Source organism: Colletotrichum phormii (assembly GCF_030913505.1).
Source record: "Colletotrichum phormii strain CBS 102054 chromosome Unknown BDP81scaffold_6, whole genome shotgun sequence".
Classification (NCBI taxonomy): Eukaryota; Fungi; Ascomycota; class Sordariomycetes; order Glomerellales; family Glomerellaceae; genus Colletotrichum; species Colletotrichum phormii.
Window position 1 is genome coordinate 638,068 of NW_026851448.1, and position 18,089 is coordinate 656,156.

At 54.2% G+C, this 18,089-nt stretch overlaps 5 protein-coding genes and 1 non-coding gene across 6 annotated transcripts; 4 read left to right on the plus strand and 2 right to left on the minus strand.

Moving 5' to 3' along the window:
* Positions 1–133: 133 nt before the first annotated feature.
* Positions 134–213, plus strand: BDP81DRAFT_t117. The gene has a single exon. It is a non-coding gene; the product is annotated as a tRNA-Thr (tRNA).
* A 2,575-nt stretch (positions 214–2,788) lies between these two features.
* BDP81DRAFT_422661 (uncharacterized protein) lies at positions 2,789–3,710 on the plus strand. Its single transcript, XM_060590013.1, has one exon. It carries the CDS (start codon positions 3,099–3,101, stop codon positions 3,354–3,356), a length of 258 nt encoding a protein of 85 aa, XP_060447389.1. The 5' UTR covers positions 2,789–3,098; the 3' UTR covers positions 3,357–3,710.
* Positions 3,711–4,761: 1,051 nt separating this feature from the next.
* Positions 4,762–5,819, minus strand: BDP81DRAFT_191465 (uncharacterized protein). Its single transcript, XM_060582410.1, has one exon. The coding sequence runs from the start codon at positions 5,427–5,429 to the stop codon at positions 4,875–4,877; it is 555 nt and encodes a 184-aa protein (XP_060447390.1). The 5' UTR covers positions 5,430–5,819; the 3' UTR covers positions 4,762–4,874.
* Positions 5,820–6,208: 389 nt separating this feature from the next.
* Positions 6,209–8,715, plus strand: BDP81DRAFT_392209 (phosphoketolase; the record flags this gene model as incomplete). The annotated part of the gene is made up of 2 exons (XM_060587674.1): positions 6,209–7,724; positions 7,778–8,715. 2 exons carry the CDS (start codon positions 6,209–6,211, stop codon positions 8,713–8,715), a joined length of 2,454 nt encoding a protein of 817 aa, XP_060447391.1.
* An 889-nt stretch (positions 8,716–9,604) lies between these two features.
* BDP81DRAFT_314932 (ras small GTPase, ras subfamily) lies at positions 9,605–10,402 on the minus strand (the record flags this gene model as incomplete). The annotated part of the gene is made up of 1 exon (XM_060584044.1): positions 9,605–10,402. The coding sequence occupies one exon, from the start codon at positions 10,400–10,402 to the stop codon at positions 9,605–9,607; it is 798 nt and encodes a 265-aa protein (XP_060447392.1).
* Positions 10,403–15,765: 5,363 nt separating this feature from the next.
* Positions 15,766–18,034, plus strand: BDP81DRAFT_370393 (pyridoxal phosphate-dependent transferase). The gene is made up of 4 exons (XM_060586609.1): positions 15,766–16,044; positions 16,118–16,408; positions 16,474–16,518; positions 16,580–18,034. Exons 1-4 carry the CDS (start codon positions 15,970–15,972, stop codon positions 17,705–17,707), a joined length of 1,539 nt encoding a protein of 512 aa, XP_060447393.1. The 5' UTR covers positions 15,766–15,969; the 3' UTR covers positions 17,708–18,034.
* Positions 18,035–18,089: the final 55 nt, after the last annotated feature.

Sequence of the window (18,089 nt, forward strand, 5' to 3'; positions counted from 1 at the left end):
GCTTCTTTTCTCGTTGTCCTCTGTTTGTCTCTCTTCAACAGCCGTCGGTCATATCTCCACACAGCACGCCGGCATCGGTGTGGAGATGTCTCGCTCGCCGACCCAACCAGGACGACGATATCGTCTCCGCCCAGCCCCTTTGGCTCAGTGGTAGAGCGTCGCACTCGTAAGCTCGACATGCGAAGGTCCACGGTTCAATCCCGTGAGGGGGCATTATTTTGCCATTATCGTCGGTTTTTTTTTTGGCTCCGTGCAGCTGAGATGGTCATTTCTGACGCGAGACAGGCCCTAAGGAAGTTGCTTGCGAGACGGGAACATAGAGGAGTGTGGTGGCTGGGGTGGATTGATTACGACTACGGCTAGTGGTTTGGGGGAGCTTGGTTCTGATGGTTCTCGGGGCTGTGAGGATCATATTATTGTGGCGGCTTCGTGTCTCCGACGGGAGTTCGAAGTGTTTTGTGGGCTATGGAATAGATTCCGCTGATGAAGAGGAAGATCGGACCCTGCTTTGCCTGCGTTGAAATGCCGTGGGTTCTGAAGTCGGCAGATTCCTTTTATCTTATATTGTTACATGGAACTGGAGAAACCGTCAGGCTGATTCATGTTGACCTATGAACTTAGATGAGGCTGCCCCCTTCTAGGCCATTCTTTTCTTTGAGGTCATGTTAAGAATACAGATGTGCGTCTAGGCTTACGTATGTTTGAGTAACTATCACCTGATGTTCTTCAAAATCAATGGCGGTTCCGCTTGCTGCGAGTTCCAAGGAACTAGAGTACGATGAGACACTCTGCAAGATCCGTCACTTACCTCCAAGCTCTATGCGAGATCAAGATACATGAGTCTTCCCCTTCCTGCAAGACATCTGTGAGATCAGATACACATACATGCAATGCCCTTGTCGGCAGGACGAGCTGAGTCAATGTCAATGTCATGCGAGATCCAGGTGAGCCCCAACGCATGGAGCAAGCAGGACACGAAGAAGGATACAAGGGGGAAGGAAGAAAGGGCGGGGTGTGGCAAGGAGGAAAAGAGGCTAGTCATGCCCGCTAGATGCAATCATCACGTCAAGATGCACAGACAAAGGTGCGCGTACCCCATGGGGAGAGGGGAAGAGGCGTGGTCTGATGAGGTCTGGAGCCCCGGAATAGCGGCGCCGGCTATGAGACCCGGGTAGCTGGGACGGGAGAGTAGACATGCAGGGGAGAAGCAGCGAGGGAATACGAGACGAGATGGGGGAGTCTCACCGGGCTAGGTGAAGCGGACTGCCGGTCTAGTTGGTGTGTGACGGGTAAGTACTTGGCAAGTGGAAGAATCATTTAAGTAGACCAAATTGCATGATATCGTACAAACTCTCAGTCTCGGTGGATACACACAATAGCCCGCCTCACCCCTTTCCCATCCCGTCTCAGCTCATTTGTTCTTCAATTACAGCCTTCAGGTTTCCTCCATTCACAGGGACGTCATGTGTCGGTCCATCCCATTCAACTTTCGTCACAGCCAGTCTCTTGATGTTGCCTTTGCGTTACCCTCTTGGCTCTTAGTAGTCTCTCGTCACATCGCCCTGGTCGTCGTCGCCGTCCTTGATGGGGATAGGCGCAGGAGGCTTTGGGGTTTGAGGCTTATGACTCGGGTAGGATGCCATTACTAGGTTACTGTAATATTATTTTCTGTGTATAATCAATCGACACGTTCACTCATTTGCTTCTAGCGGATAAGATGAAGGGGAACGATGATGCCACAGGGTGGAGAATAACTCACGAGGTGGTGTCTGATAATCAGTCAACCCAAAGGAGTAGAAAGAACCTTTTTTACCATCAGTTGTTCGTGCTTCAGAATTTTGACAGCGGACGGAGTAAAGTATATATAGATATCTACAGAACCTTCCCCTCTCATGCCCTTTTTCTTCTTTTAGTGAACCAAACTATTGGAGACCATAGCACGCGGGGGTACGGCGTGACGTCAGGCCACCGTGATGCCCAAGTGTGACGACTCTCTCTTTCTCTGGGGCTGTTCTTTACTGTGAAGGTGGTCACGGGCGTTCCGCTCGGACGGTTCGTGAGCTAAAACAATTTAATGAGTTTACACAGTCTTGCAACCCTTCCGGGTAAATGGGATAGAGAGTCATTAGTCGAGACTGAGAGTTCAATTCGCAGGTGCGGGGGACTCGTCATTCGTCACCCATTGGAAGTGAACGAAAGTTCAAGATTGGGTGGCCTCGCACTATGGAACGAAGAACTTTTCAGGGTCGCAGTCTCTCATGGGGGCATTGTCTTTGAGCTGTCAGTTCGATATCAGACCAGAAAGGGGTCCGGGATTGGATGTCATCGTCTGTCAAATGTCATTGAGATGGGACGTAAGTGACGAGTGTCAAAGCCACGCTTTATGAATCCCAGCTTCAAGGGCTGATCGTGGCCGAGAAGATCACCATCGATATAGTAGTTTGCTTTAACAGCGGTCAGTGCCTCCCATGAATCATGAGTGTCAGTGTTCAGAAAGCAAGTCAGCACATCTAGATGTTGACCTCCTGACTTACGACTTGGCACTGATAGCAGTGGTTCTGCGCCCAGAGAAAAGCCAGATCGACGTACACTTCTAGGCAGCTGGACCCAGCTCTTTGCAAGTGCCAACCACCCCTGAGTGCTGCTGGTAAATGGTTAGTTCCCGCGTGTCGGCGGCTGATCCCCCGCGACCCCGCCGGTGCCGCAGGATAGCCCCCCCGGTTGACTCGGGGGACCCGTCTTGGTGACCCGCATACGAAGTACATGCGGCACAGCGCGGAGCGCAGCTGTCAGAATCCTCGTACCCATTAATTATCAGATCAGGACATGAGAATGTGAAACCCCAGAACAATTTCTCTCTCGCGAGGGCCCTGCCCATCGAGATCCAAGGAAACCGGAACCTGTTTCCAGTCCGAGATTGCGGTGAAGAATAAGACACGGAGACTCGCAAGGTTGCGCAAACGTCGAGTCAATGAGACAATTCATACCTTACTCAGTGCAAGTCGGGGTGATTCAGATGACAGGTGGGAATCCACCGCCCGAACAAAGAAGGTTAGCTTCTGATGGTGATAACATTGTCGCAGATGTCTTGTCTTTGAATGCCTGCCAGATCCCCAGATTGCTCAACTTGTAGAGCCTCAAAAGTATGGGTGCAATTTCACGTTTTGATCCCGTCTCTGGTCCAATCGACCTTCGAATATGCCGAGGGCTGCCACACAACAGGTGAAAACCTCGTACAGCGAGGAATCTTGAACCCGCTGGAAGACCGGCCTATTCATCATCGTCGGGGTCATGTACTCTATCATATTGATTTGCGTATCTCGATGCGTTTCCGCATCGTCGTCTCAGGCGGGTAGCCGGCGTTGTTGGTTGGCACAGGTCTCGTCTCCATGCGGAACAGCGGATGAGTTGGAACGCAACGGTAATCCGTGAACATTCCTTCCAACGCACATTTTTTGGACTTCCCCCTCATCTGGCAGGGTTTCGCCAAGAGGTTACCCCTCCATCGGCGAGGTCTCATCAGTTAGGTGACTTGCCGGTTGCCGCTGCTGTTACCCCGAGACTCTCATAAGACACGGAAGGCAAGTCGACATCCGGCCGACGGCATAGCCTCTAAAGGCAGGATACCTGAGAAGGGCAGGAGAGAGGCTGATGCTGAAGAGAAAAACAATCTGGGCTAGAATTTACCAGAAACACGATATAAATGGCGGTTCAGACCGACGCGTTGTTTCTGCGGAAGTGGCACTGAGCACTGAGCACTGAGCACTGAGCACCGAGCTCCAGCTCAAGCTCCAGCTCCCCTCCACTTTGTTCTCGTCTTCTCGGGGCTGGGGTCCTAGCTCCCGCCGTGAAAGGTGGTGGGGTGATGTCTGCAGGATTGACACTTGGCGGGGTGTGTCAGGCCCCCCGGGGTGCCGGGGTTGCCAGGCTTATGGCACGTAAGGAAAGTCGTGGTTGTGGAGCGGTGCCATGATCTTCGTGCATATGCCACAATCCAGACTTGCCATGAATCAGCTGCTTCTAGATCTGGGCGAGGAGCCGGCCGGGATCCGCACCGTCAGTCGTTGTCCGCCGTCGAATTCGTGCCTTATGCCAGGCTTGCACGACTAAGGTAGTCCGATGCAATTCGGCACGGCCTGCCCAACGGCCTGCAGACGAAGGCCAAGTAACCAAAGCACTTCTCTGCAATGGCGGGATATTTGCTGCATGCCTAGCTAGATTGGCCAAGGAAAGAAGGCGCCCGGATTCACTGCCAGGCTTGACAGCCCTGTCAATGATACCCCTTGCCGGCTAACGGACAACGTTCTTGTTTCGATATTCGTCTTGCTCCTCTGGGACAGCATTACTATCACCAACACCGTCGGTTCTATTGTCCATCGGACCATCGGTGGCCTGGTCGACCAGATGAGCGAAGCTGGTGAGAAGGCCGTTCGTTCTCTGCCGGTTGCACAGGGACACCGGCGTTGGTTGCGATAGGGCCTCGATACGAAAAAACGGTCCGAAACGGTGCTGCCGTAGGGCATGCCCAGTCAGGGATGGAGGCTCTGTTAGCCTTCTCTGGAGGCGAGACAGGACGGATTCTGCTGTTTTCTCGATAGAAGGATGCCACTGTTCCGTGCTGGTAGGGAGACATTCTGGCTGTGCCATTTCGGTTGACGCCACGCCAAGGAAGGAATCGTATCTGGCGACTAGCCGTTGTCCTAGGAGTTGACTATCTCATTCCCGAAGATCGGGTAGTGAGACCACCTAGCCAAAGTTGATTGAGGCTTTCGGACGCGGGCATGGATGGGTTGAATTGGGTCGGAAATGTGTTGGTGTAACACAGATTGGCCCGGCAGCTCGGACTGGGCAGAGCTACCGATAATGTGCAGGCGTTACGTTGCGAGTTGTAATGGAGAGACGTGTGCAGCGCTTGACAGCAATGGTGTTTCTCTCCCATCAGCACCTCCCTCACCTTTCCAGTCACCGTCTTCACCTTGGCTCACCATGGATAGGCCGGGCCGGCGAACGGCAGCTGCCGACGGTGCCGAATACGTACCTTGAAGGTACCGTACCATGTCCCGAAGCGGCGATTCTGCTCGGCCCGCTGCTGCCCCGACTTCACTTCTCCTACTGTTTTCCTCCGTACTTCCTCCACTTACTGAGACCTCAACCACCAAGGTGCAGCAAGCGTTCCTGACCCAAAAAGCCATTGGATCTAAAAACATCTTCCTCCATCTCCTGAAAACGGATTGACAAGGCAAATCAAGTACCATGACGCGGACAGGATCACAACCGATATCGACGTGGGGCATGAGGTGACGTCGGCTACATGTCGCCTGGTGCCATGGCCGCAGTCGAGTTGCGTTCAGAAAATCAGACCACCTCTTCTCCCCACGCACAATCACCAGCACCACCCACAGATCAACCTCTCGCCGCCAAAAGAACATGCAAGGAAAACCCGCAATTCCTCAGCTCATCTGCAGCCGCCGTCTTAGTTTTCGTCCCGTTACCCTGTCATAGGCAGCATCCGGACCGTCTAAAAGGAAACTTCGCTATATGCCACTAGAGGCAACCCACACCAAAGTCCACGTTGCCAGGATGCCATGACACCCGACACCCGACATCTCCTTCTCTTCTCCTATCCCCCCCACGTTGCCAGCCCATTGGAGCCTTTTGTTGTGGAATGGATGACAGTCCCGCACCTGGGGTTACCACTTCTCCAACTCTCCAAGCTAAAGTTCCCAAAAAGATGCTTCACCTAGAGCGCCATCAAGGAACGTGTACATACCACAAGGTTCCGTTCCGTATCTTCGTATACCCCACCCCTGCCAGTATGCCCTTGTTCTCTCAACGTCCGCAACCTTCGCCTCCTACCCAGGTTGGGAGCCGTCAACATCGGCTGATAGCTCCCGGAACTGCGTTTGCGCTGCTCTATTGATGCCCGCCTGTCTCCAACCGGGGATCAGCGCCGTAGACGTGAGCATCAACCTCGAGCCTGGGCAGAGCTACCCGCCTGCCGCCCGACCTCTGGGCGAAATGACCGCAACACATCTGTCTTTCTCTCTGTCTCTCTTCTGGCCTCAGGTATAAAGACCAAGCCCTCTCGGACTTCAGTCTGACTCTTGACTTTTCTTTTCTAAACCACCCCTTTCAAGGCATCTTGGCCTGAACACACTTAGAACAAACCTCATCATCACTTACACACCTACCTCCCGTCACCATCAACATGGCCGACAAGGAGGTCGAGTCCATCAGCCCCTATGGCCCAGCTCGGTCAACAGTGAAGGGCGAGCCCCTCTCCAAGGAAGACATTGTGAAGTACAATGACTTCTTCAAGGCCAGCTTGTACCTGTCCTTGGGAATGATCTTCCTCAAGGAGAACCCTCTCCTCCGGGAGCCCCTCAAGAAGGAGCACATGAAGCTGAGGTTACTCGGTCACTTCGGGTCAGCTCCGGGTCAAATCTTTACCTGGATGCACTTCAATCGTCTCATCAAGAAGTACGACCTCGACTCCATCTTCATCTCCGGCCCAGGCCACGGTGCCCCCGCCGTGCTCTCCCAGTCCTACCTCGAGGGTGTTTACTCCGAGGTCTACCCAGAGAAGTCGGAAGACGTCGAAGGCATGCAAAAGTTCTTCAAGTCCTTCTCCTTCCCCGGTGGCATCGGATCCCACGCTACACCGGAGACCCCGGGTTCCATCCACGAGGGTGGAGAGCTTGGCTACTCCGTCTCCCACGCATTTGGCGCCGTCTACGACCACCCCGATCTCATTGCCCTGACCATGGTCGGCGATGGTGAGGCCGAGACTGGTCCTCTGGCAACTGCATGGCACAGCACCAAGTTCCTCAACCCCATCGTGGATGGCGCCGTCCTGCCCGTCCTGCACCTGAACGGCTACAAAATCAACAACCCTACAATCTTGGCCAGAATCTCCCACAAGGAGCTGGAGAACCTTTTCCTCGGCTACGGCTGGCAGCCGTACTTTGTCGAGGGCGACGATGTCGATACCATGCAACAGGCCATGGCCGCTACTCTGGAGCACTGCGTCCTCGAGATCCGCAAGTTCCAGAAGCAGGCCCGTGACTCTGGCAAGGCCTTCCGCCCCATCTGGCCCTTGATCGTCCTTCGCAGCCCCAAGGGCTGGACTGGCCCCCGCAAGATTGACGACAACTACTTGGAGGGCTACTGGAGGGCCCACCAAGTCCCCATCCCCAACGCCGCTACCAACCCCGAGCACTTGAAGCTCCTTGAGCAATGGATGCGCAGCTACGAGCCCGAGCGTCTCTTCAAGGACGGCCGTATCTCGGATGAGCTCAAGTCCCTCTGCCCTACCGGCAACCGCCGCATGAGCGCCAACCCGGTTGCCAACGGTGGTGTTCTCAGGAAGCCTCTGAAGCTCCCCGACTTCAAGGACTACGCCATCAAAGTCGACAAGTCTGGCGGCACCATGGCTGCCAGCATGAACAACATGGCCACCTACCTTCGGGACGTGATGGCTGGAAACATGCAGAGCTTCCGTCTCTTCGGACCCGACGAGACTGAGTCCAACAAGCTCGGCGCCGTCTACGAGGCCGGCAAGAAGGTCTGGATGGGCGAGTACTTTGAAGAGGATGCCAACGGTGGCAACCTGGCCCCCGAGGGACGTGTCATGGAGATGCTTTCCGAGCACACCTGTGAGGGTTGGCTCGAGGGTTACATCCTGACTGGACGCCACGGTCTTCTCAACAGCTACGAGCCATTCAGTAAGCTCACCACTGCCTCTTACTTACTAAACATCATGCTAACCAAAGTGTAGTCCACGTCATCGACTCCATGGTCAACCAGCACTGCAAATGGATCGAGAAGGCTCTCGAGGTCGAGTGGCGCAACAAGATCGCCTCCCTCAACATCCTCCTCACCGCCGTCGTCTGGCGCCAGGACCACAACGGCTTCACGCACCAAGACCCAGGCTTCCTCGACGTCGTCGCCAACAAGAGCCCCGAGGTCGTCCGCATCTACCTCCCCCCCGACGGAAACTGCCTCCTCTCCACAATGAACCACTGCCTCGCCTCGTCAAACTACGTCAACGTCATCGTCGCCGACAAGCAGGAGCACCTCCAGTACCTCACCATGGAAAAGGCCGTCGAGCACTGCACAAAGGGCATCGGCATCTGGCCGCAGTTCAGCACCGACCAGGGCGAAGAACCCGACCTCGTCATGGCCTCGTGCGGCGACATCTCCACCCACGAGTCCCTCGCCGCCATCGACCTCCTTCTCCAACACTTCCCCGAGCTCAAGATCCGCTGCGTCAACTGCGTCGACCTCTTCAAGCTCATCTCCCACGAGGACCACCCCCACGGCCTCACAAACGCAGAGTGGGTCTCCCTCTTCACAGACGACAAGCCCGTCATCTTCAACTTCCACTCGTACCCCTGGCTCGTCCACCGCCTCACCTACAAGCGGCCCGGCAACATGAACCTCCACGTCCGCGGCTACAAGGAAAAGGGCAACATCGACACGCCCCTTGAGCTCGCCATCCGCAACCAGACGGACCGCTTCAGCCTCGCCATGGACGCCATCGACCGCATGCCCCAGCTCCACAATCGCGGCGCCGCCGCCCGCGAGACGCTGCGCAACCAACAGATCGCCGCCCGCATCGAGGCCTTTGAGACGGGCATGGACCCGCCCTTCCTCAAGAACTGGACCTGGTCCCACAACGGCCTGTGGCAAAAGGTCGCCAAGATCACCACCTAGACTTTTGTTGGTTAGATGGGATTAGAAAAGCTTAGATGGAAGAAGAAGAATGACTAGATGAGATGTTTGGACAGGTTTCAGACAATGTTCCTTGGAAGGATGTTATTACGGCGTTGTTGGTATATTGGGAAACAGAGAGAGATATCAGGGCGGGTTTCGAGTCCGAGGATGAGGGTCGAGTTTCGTCGCGGCGGTGGTACATTGTGCTCTAAACTTGAATGAAAAGAAAGATATGACTAGTTTTTCGTTAGATTTACACTCATCGCAATCAATCTCACAGTGAAAGATTGATTAGTCTTTCTTCACCTTGAATAGTTATGCTTGATAATTCACACGCATCATTGGTATCTAAACGAAAAACAAAACACAAGAAAACACAGAATTTGAGATAAGGCCTGGGCCATATCGGTCGTTTGCCAAAAAGCAGACCCCGGATCCAAGTCCCTCGTCCGTCGCAACCCGTACAACAGGCGGCGAAGGACTTGCGCTACAGACTCCCCAAACGCCGCGTTTGATGATGCTTCACTTGCGTGTAAGTCCCACTCTCTGAATCTCCAAGGCGCAAAAAAGAACAACGTGACGGCTATTACGGCCGCCTCAACTCCAATGCAAAATGAAGCGCTTCATCGCCGTGACGTTTCATACAGACCGAACCTTTTCTCCAGCGGCCGTCCGAAGTTACTTCGGTCATCACACTCGTCCCCAGGTACAAAGAGAAAGGGACTTTGCGCTTCTAGTCGGCCCCCTTCTCAGCCGTAGGACGGCGGACGAAGCCGTTCATGCCCCCGTTCGACGTCCTCGCTTTCGAGATACCGCCGCGACTGCTCCAAACGCAACGACGGCAATACTCGGCGCTGTGCGACTTCCTGGAGCCATAAGAACAAAAGCCTCACCAGCACCGGAGCTTCCTCCATATCGACGCCTTGCCAACCTTGCCATCGATATTAGGACCCCGCACACCGGGGCCGCGCTTCTCGTTCTGCTCGCTGCCCGCCGGTAGGGGACTTAGCGGCTTGGTCATGCCCCTCCGATTCATTTCCATGTTTTCGTTGACACCAAGTTCCGCCATGCGCCTGGCCTCAACAACGCGGCGAACGATTAGCGCAAATGTTTCCTCAATATTGACCTCAAGCCTTGCGCTCGTCTCCATGAAGCCGCACCCTCGGCGGCGCGCCCAGTCTAGACCCATGGCCGCAGGAACGGCCCGGGACTCTTGCAGGTCACACTTGTTGCCGGCGACGATCTTGACGGGGGGAACGGTCTTAGCGCCCGGCGTGGCGGATACGGTATCGCGGTAGGAGGAGGGTGAGAGGCCGGCACGTTTTGCGCGCTCGGCGTTGTCGAGGCGTGTTTCCGCCTCCATGTCAATGAGGTCGTTGAAGTACTGGAGGGCGTCGATGGAGTCGCGGGAGGTGATGTCGTACACGAGCAAGAAAGCGTCTGCGCCAAGGTTCGAAGAGGCCCACATGCCGCGGTACTCCTCCTGACCGGCCGTGTCTGTAAGAGAAAGGTGGTAGTTTTGTCCATCGATCTTGCGGGTGATGGAGTAGGAGTCCTCGATAGTGGGGTCGTATTCGGAGGTCCATTGCGAACGCACGAGACGGAGTGTTATGGAGGATTTTCCGCAGCCACCATCGCCGCAAATGGTAATTGAAATGGGCGTCGGAGCTTGTTGTGAGATTGACATTGTGTAGGTCGTCTTTTGTTCTGAAAAGCCGGACGCAAGCTTGAAGTGTAGTGGTTGTGATGGTCCAATGTCGGCCGCCTTGGATTGCGGGGACAGCTCCGAGGTTGTGTCGTCACACGTCGCGTGCGCCGTTGGAAGTCGCGAGTTGGAGGACGCTCGATGACGGTAGACTTGGCGTCGCAAGTACGTTGATTGCTGCGCCGAGGGTTGAACTGCACAGTCAAAAGACAGGTCGAATGCAACTTCGTGGTGATCTTTCAGTAGAAAAGGCCTCGTTCGGGAGATTCGGTCGAGAAATTTGGGGGAAAAGTAGTACAACAAGTGGTGGGTGAGGTGAGATAAGAAGAGGTCCGACTCTCTATTAGTGGCGTTGGTAGGGCAGGTAAGGTATTCGTAGGCTCGTGGGAGCAAGGTCGTCAGACGGCAGTGCAGCAGCTCTCGTCCTTCTTAGCTTCGTTTCGGCTCTCAGACCGCGCGCGCGGTTCGACCGTTTTTCTTCTTTCAGTTAGGATCGAGTAAGGGGCAAAAGGCTGTGGCGTAATCGTTCACGGGAGCGGCCCCCAAACAGGGTTCGTTCGTTTGGGACCGTGGGCTTTTTCTGGGCAGGGTGGGGAAAACGAAGACGAGAAGGAGAGTGGAAGACACGGAAATTCAAGAAAGGTGTGCGTCTGTGTGGTTTGCGTCGCCTCTCTTTGCCTCGTGGTTGTTATTTTGGTTGGTCGTGTTGCTTTGGTGCGGGTGGCAGATGTCGTTTGTCGTCTTTTCTAGGTGCCCGCTGGGAGAGAGCTGGACGGGATGATGGGGATGTCGTTGGGGATAGTCCGTATCGTGTGGCGCGCGCGCGCGCGCGAGACAGACAGTGTAGACCCGTTAAGGTTGCAATGAGCGAGATGTGAATCGGTGGGTTTGGATTGCTGGACGTAAATAGAATCCGTTCGTATTCTTCGCCGTCAAAAGGTGAGACAAGATGTTTCTTTTTGTCGCGAGTTGAAGCTTGGGCGATGAGGGGAGGAGAGAACGTCGTTGGTCAATTGGGTGCAGCCGCAGATGCAGTCAACAGGTGAAAGTTGATGGTAAGCTGCGTGATATTGGTGTGAAATCCGAAAGTGTGACGGCGCTCTTGGTTGGCCTGGAGGTGGTTGGGTGGTGTGTCTCTCTGGTATGGCCCGAATATCGCAGCGATAATGCGGGATGGTGGTGGGCGAATCGTATTCGGTATGGATGAATGGCTGGATGGATGACAGACTGAGCGAGGGGATGCGCTTGCTTTTGATACCGACCCTTGACGGGGGTGCTGCGGTGCGCTTTTCCGTGAGTTGTGTTGCGTTGTATTGTGTAGCGTTGCGTTGCAATGAATCGATGGAAAGGAAGGATTGAAGGCTGCACTCGGTCTTTGGGGGCCGAAACTTGAAAGAATACGAATAAAGCGGAATCGGAACCCAAAGCTCGAGATGGATGCGGATTAAAGGCAAAAGCAAGCAGCAGACCAAGGACTGGGCTGCTGACTCTATTCTTCCTCGCTCCGCCCTCTTATTATGTATTTGTTTTTCTTGCTTGTGCTCGTATGGGGGATGTCTGTGGTGGTCGTGGGAGAGAAAAGACTGGTCACCGGAGTGCTCGAGCGTCGCTCCGTCCGAGGGTGAAGTGGAAGAAAATAGAGGGATGAGGCCTGCTCGATGGGGAGCTCTGATGGGGAATCTCCAGCTCTGACCTGGTGAGGTATTCGATTTCAGAGTCTGTCCCGGGCGCTGTTTGGCTGCAAGACGGGATGCGACTGCGCGGCTCTGTCTCGGTGATTGTGGGATCGCAGGAGGGGCGGGAGCAAGCTTCAGGAGGGGAGCTCCCTGCAGCACTGGTGTTTCTCTCGTGCAGTTCCGATGAGTGGTGCCGCTGGTGCGTGTTGCTCAAGCTATCCGTACCTAGAGCTGACGAGTCACGGGTAGCGTTGGTTTTGGAGGTCGGGGCGTCGGACGAGGATGGGATGTCGTCACTGAGGTGAGGGATGAGAAGGGAAGGGGTTTGTTGACGGGCTTTGATTTGTGATTTGTGATTGGTCTTGGTGACGAAGAAAGCGTTTGGAGGAGAGGAGGAGGAGGGGAGGGACCCTGATCAGCCTGATGCAAGATGTGACGATGTGACGATGGAACAATTGGAAAGGAGCAAACGAGCAGTATGATGTATCCGTACCTGCCTTCCATTACCAGGTATCAAGGTACCTTAGGTATTGAGTACAGAGTACGGATATACGTACTCGGTACTCGGTTTCGGGGAAGAAGGTGCTGACAAACCTGTCTACTTCCTTCCTTCCTTCTGTGCTTCCCTTTCTTCCCTTTCCCCCCTTTCGCCCCTTCCTGATGCGTCTCTGATTGTTTCGTCAATATCAAAAATTTCCTCTCTCCCTTGCCGCTCCTTGACCCTTCTCAATAAACAAGAATGGAGATGTCGTCTGTTTCTGGAGATGCCCGTGCCGCGCAGAAGAAGAAAAAACCACAATATCTGCAGGGTGCCACTGCTGCTGCCCTGCTTGCTGCAAATGTCAAAGATGCTGGCCCGCTGGGTGATCCGTCCGCGGTCCGGGATCTTTGTCAGTGCAGAGAGGCCGGGGGAGACCGGGGGAAGGGCCTAACACTAACAGTAATAGGTGGGCTGAAATGAGATTGCGGACAACTGACACTAAATCAGCGAGATAATTAGTTATTGCATCTTTATTTATTGGACATGCCCATACGGATCCGTACCGATACAGAATCATTGCAGATGGCGCTTGTTTTTAAGAGAGAAAAGGATCTGAGAGCCGCGGTCGATGGTCCACATTCGAATCTCACATCCAACTTAATACGGATGGATCCCCTTCCACTCCTTCTTTGCTTCTTATTCTCCGAATTTCCTCTTCTTTCTCGCTGTGATAAAATGAACGTGGAGACTTGTGCAATCTGCTTGTGAAGATTTTTACCCTTGCATATCGGGCTGTCCGAGATGTCGACTGACGACGGATGGAGTTTGGACTCCTGAAGTCTGCTTCAATGTCTTCAATAGTATCCCGAAACCCGACCTCCTTTTTTCGCCTTGCCGTGGTTGTGTGGCTGAGCGGAGGCGTTTGTCGTATCGTGTTGCGTTGCATTACCTGTGATAGACTGTGAAAAAAACAAAAACCTCTTGATAGTTGCAGCCACATATTTCTTTTTGGCCCAACTCCCGCCTCCCACCATCCTCCCAGGATACCAGTAGGCTGGGCCGCAATCAATCGATCCGAGAAAATAATAGATTGTGTTTGCCTTCGAGAAGCGATGCTGCTCAACGGTGCTTGGCTCCCCCTGGATGGCGGCAGTTGATCGTCCCTAAGCGACCAAACGCCAACCCCAGGAACCAGGAACTCCAACGGGGAAGAGAAAAAAAGAAGAAGAAAAAACCCCCCAGGAACACGAACGCCCGCAACAGATTTTCCTCGCCTTCTTCCTATTCCGTCTAGTTCCGCTGAAACTCGCAACCCTTCTTGGGATAGCGAGTTGATGCCCCACGACAACGTTTTGACTGTTGCATGGTGTCTCACTGTGAGCATCTTGCAAATACGGGTACAAAGTACTGCTAGTGAGACTCGCAATCTCACACACGCAATTTTACCCTATTTTGGCGGGTTCAAGTTCACCACCAAACGATGAAGCTCTCCCCGTCGCATCGCCCATTCGGCCCTGAATCCCGGTTGCATGGTCCGGTACACCATACACAGGTAGGTAGAAGCAAACATCTCTCCCCTCCCCTCCCCCCCCTCTGAGACCGTTTTCTCATCCTGGGTTTTGGGTTTGGGGCGTTCCTGAATCCCATACCACGTGTGTCTCTGGGATCAGTATCCTTTGTTGGCTTTGTCGTGCCACGCGATGCTTCACTCCTGTTTGCGGGCATCCCTCGATCGAAAAATGTTTGTTCTATGCATTCCCGCTTCCTCCCCCCCTGCGTCGAAGGTGCATCATGCTGCCATGCAATTGGCAATAAATAGCCTTATGAGTCAATCAGGCGGACATGCACCGTACGGTACTGCGGGAAGACGGGCTGCATGCAGGTTCGTTCCTGGCGGCGGCGCAATCAGATGCAGGTCAGCCCAGCAGGTATTAGCCGCATATTTTCCCGCTACACGTTGCGAGGTAGAGTAGCTAGGAGTGGGTAGGAAACATCATGGCACAATCAGGTGTATCCCCCCCCCAATGACGATGGTGAACACCCGTTTCAACATCTTGTCAGGTGCCACCTCACCCGCATTGATCACACTTATGCTCTCTCTCTCTCTCTCTCTCTCTCTCTCTCTGGAATGGTCGTGGGGTGACGGGGGGCTTTCCAGCTTTTCAATCCTGTGAAACTTTCCCCGTGACATCTCAAACAAATGTCGTCTGTTGATTCTGCGTGTTCATGCTCCGCCATCCCGGGCTCTTTCGAGAACTTGGATGCCGATTGATGCCCGAGTTGGCATCGCTGGAGGCTTTGTTATGGTGCGAAAATTGGTTCATCGGGTTCGTGAGCACCGATCGTGATGGTTGTCATCTCATGGAGATACCAGTAGATGGATTGACTTGGTCTCGAAGTACTCGGATCAGGTATTTCCAGTGTAGTAAATAGGAAGCTTCTCATATTCAGTCATCGTACTAGATCGTATCCCTACTTCGGCTCCCTCATTGCATCATCAAGACCGTTCAATAGAGGCTACGTCAGTGACAAAGTCGCTCGATAGTATCATCTCAACGTGGAGCGTGCTACAAAAGAGACAATCGAAAGTCAGATACAGGCCACCATTCCTCGCCGGGATCCGGATCTGGGCAGAAAAAAACGGCCGACCCTAGGCTCTCGGTACCCGGTGAGACATTCCGGGTGAGACACCGCTAAACCTCATGCTTGGCACGGCGGTTCGGTGGGACGAATCCGGGTCGGTGGGAAAGATCTGACTGTGCCGCTTCCCTTCCGATCAGGGTCCTGTTTTGAAGCGGCCCTCGGGAGCCCGGATCAAGCACTAGTTATTCATGTTTAATCTGTTGATCAATTGCCCTCTCCTTCGTAAACTGAAAAATCTGTGTAAATGGACAACGTGTCTGCTCTGCCAAGCCCAGAGTGCCCGCTAAACCATATAGAATGACCCTGAAGAACTGAATTGGTCGGCTCTACCAATATCCAAAAGTGATGATGAAAGAAAGATGCTGATTAAGGTACCGTTGGACCCGGCGGCGAGGGCGGCTAGTTTCCCAGCCGGGTGGATGAAGGTGGGCTCGCGCCACTTTGCTCCGATGTGCCGTCATCGGGGAATAAACGCCGGCTTTTTGAAGAATTTCTCCAAAATAGTATTACTCATTCTAGGTTGGAGACAACATTGGAAGAAACATAGGAGTGGACCGAGAAAGCAACTCGACCCCTTGGATAGATATTGACTATTTGGACCAGTAATTCGTTCCGTGCTGTCCAATTTGAGCGGTATTTTTGACGAAACCTTTCATTGTCTGAGCTTCTTACATTTTTGAAAGAATATTTTTCAATACTTTCTCAGGCTTCTTGTGAAAGAGAAGTACCAATATCTCAGCACAACAACGATGAACGGCACCAACGGCACGAATGGGCACCATGCAGTCCCGCAAACGCTCAAAAGAGCCGAGGAAGTAGAGGATGTAAGTATCTCAGCCTCGTAAGCAGTCGTGCATTCTCCCGAACCTCCCGACTGACCTGCCCCCTGTTCAACAGCTGCTTGATGCCGTCAAGGGTCTGATCGTCCCGTACATCAGAGCAGCCGATGAAGCAGCCGGCCAAAAGGCCAGTGGCTACACATCCGTCGACATTGAAGGCGTTCCGAGCAATGTGCTAGTCGACACGCAAAAGCCCGAGGCGTTGGTTGAAAAGTTGAAGCTTTCTCTTCCCGAGGGCGACGGGCTCGGGAAGGAGGGGCTGCTTGATGTCGTGCAAGAGATTTTGAGGTACAGCGTCAACACCTGGGACCAGGGCTTCATGGATAAGTTGTATGCAAGCAATACTCCGGTATGTTCGTGGCCTTTTGTGTATGCGCGGCGCCCTGGATGAAAGTCTGACCATGAATTTCACAGGTGGGCGTCGTCTCCGATCTCGTTCTGTCTGTCTTAAACACAAACGTAAGTTCATCCGCCGCTGCCTCACTCCCTTCCGGCGGGTAGCCTTTACTAAGTAAACCAGCTCCACGTCTACCAAGTCTCCCCCGCCCTGAGCATAATCGAAAAGATCACGGCCCGCAAATTCGCAAACATCTTCGGCTTCAACGGTCCCCGCGCCGGCGGCGTCACCTGCCAGGGCGGCAGCTCTTCCAACCTGACCTCGCTCGTCGTGGCGCGGAGCGCCCTCTACCCCGAGACAAAGGCCTCCGGCAACGGCGCGCGCGACTTTGTCGTCTTCACCAGCGCCCACGGCCACTACTCTGTCGAAAAGAGCGCCCTCGCCTGCGGCCTCGGCGCCTCGAGCGTGTGGGCCGTGCCGATCGACGCCGCGGGACGCATGATCCCCGAAGCCCTCCGGGAGCTCGTCGTCCGCGCCAAGGCGGAGGGCAAGACGCCTCTTTACGTCAACTCGACGGCCGGAACGACGGTCATGGGCTCCTACGATCCATTTGAGGAGATTTCGAGCATTTGTAAAGAGTTTGGTTTGTGGTTCCACATCGATGCTAGCTGGGGCGGTTCCGCCATCTTCTCAGAGAAGCAAAAGGCTAAGCTCAAGGGCTCCCATCTGGCGGACTCGTTGACGGTTAACCCGCACAAGATGATGAACGTGCCGGTGACGTGCTCGTTCCTGCTCACGCCGGATGAGAAGGTATTCCACAAGGCAAACACCCTGCCTGCAGGGTACTTGTTCCACAACGTGGACGAGACCGAGGACGTGTGGGATCTGGCGGACCTTACGCTGCAGTGCGGTCGTAGGGGCGACAGTCTGAAGCTGGCGTTGGCGTGGATCTACTATGGCGCCGGCGGATTCGAGAAGCAGATTGACCATGCGTTTTCCCTGGCGGAGTACCTCGCGACGTTGGCCGAGAAGAGCGAAAACTTTGTCCTGGTCTCGTCGAACCCGCCGCCTTGCTTGCAGGTCTGCTTCTACTACGCGCCAAACGGCCAACTTGCAGAGGAGCCTGCGGCGAATACGAGACGGACTAGCCAGATGGTCCACAAGCTGATACAGCGGGGGTTCATGATTGACTATGCTCCTGGAGAACAAGGTAGCTTCTTCCGGGTTGTTGTCAACTGTCAAACCCTCAAGGGAACCGTCGAGGGCTTGGTCAAGGCGCTGGAAGAAGTTGGCAAGGAGATTGCGGTGTAAGTACTAGAGAAGATTATGGCAAAATGGTGCAGATTAGATACAGATATGTTGTAGAACGATGGACCGGAAGATAGACTTGGCTAACCCAATAACTCAAGAAGTCCACGGGTGAGACGATATCTACGTGCGCGGTGCTGCGCTATTTGGGGCATTTATGGCGCTGTCTGGGCCGAAATAAGCTTGGATAATGAATTGATCGAACAAGAAAATCGCTCATCAGTGAGAAGAGCTAGAAGGCTCATTCTAGCTATGAAGTTGGATTAGGACGGAGATGAGAAGAACTCAAGCGATTCGGGATGGAATACCTAGAGAGGAGACGCATCTGGGGGAGCAGGGGTGACGGATCTGGATGCGGGACAGGGATGAGAGTGGGTGGGGGTGT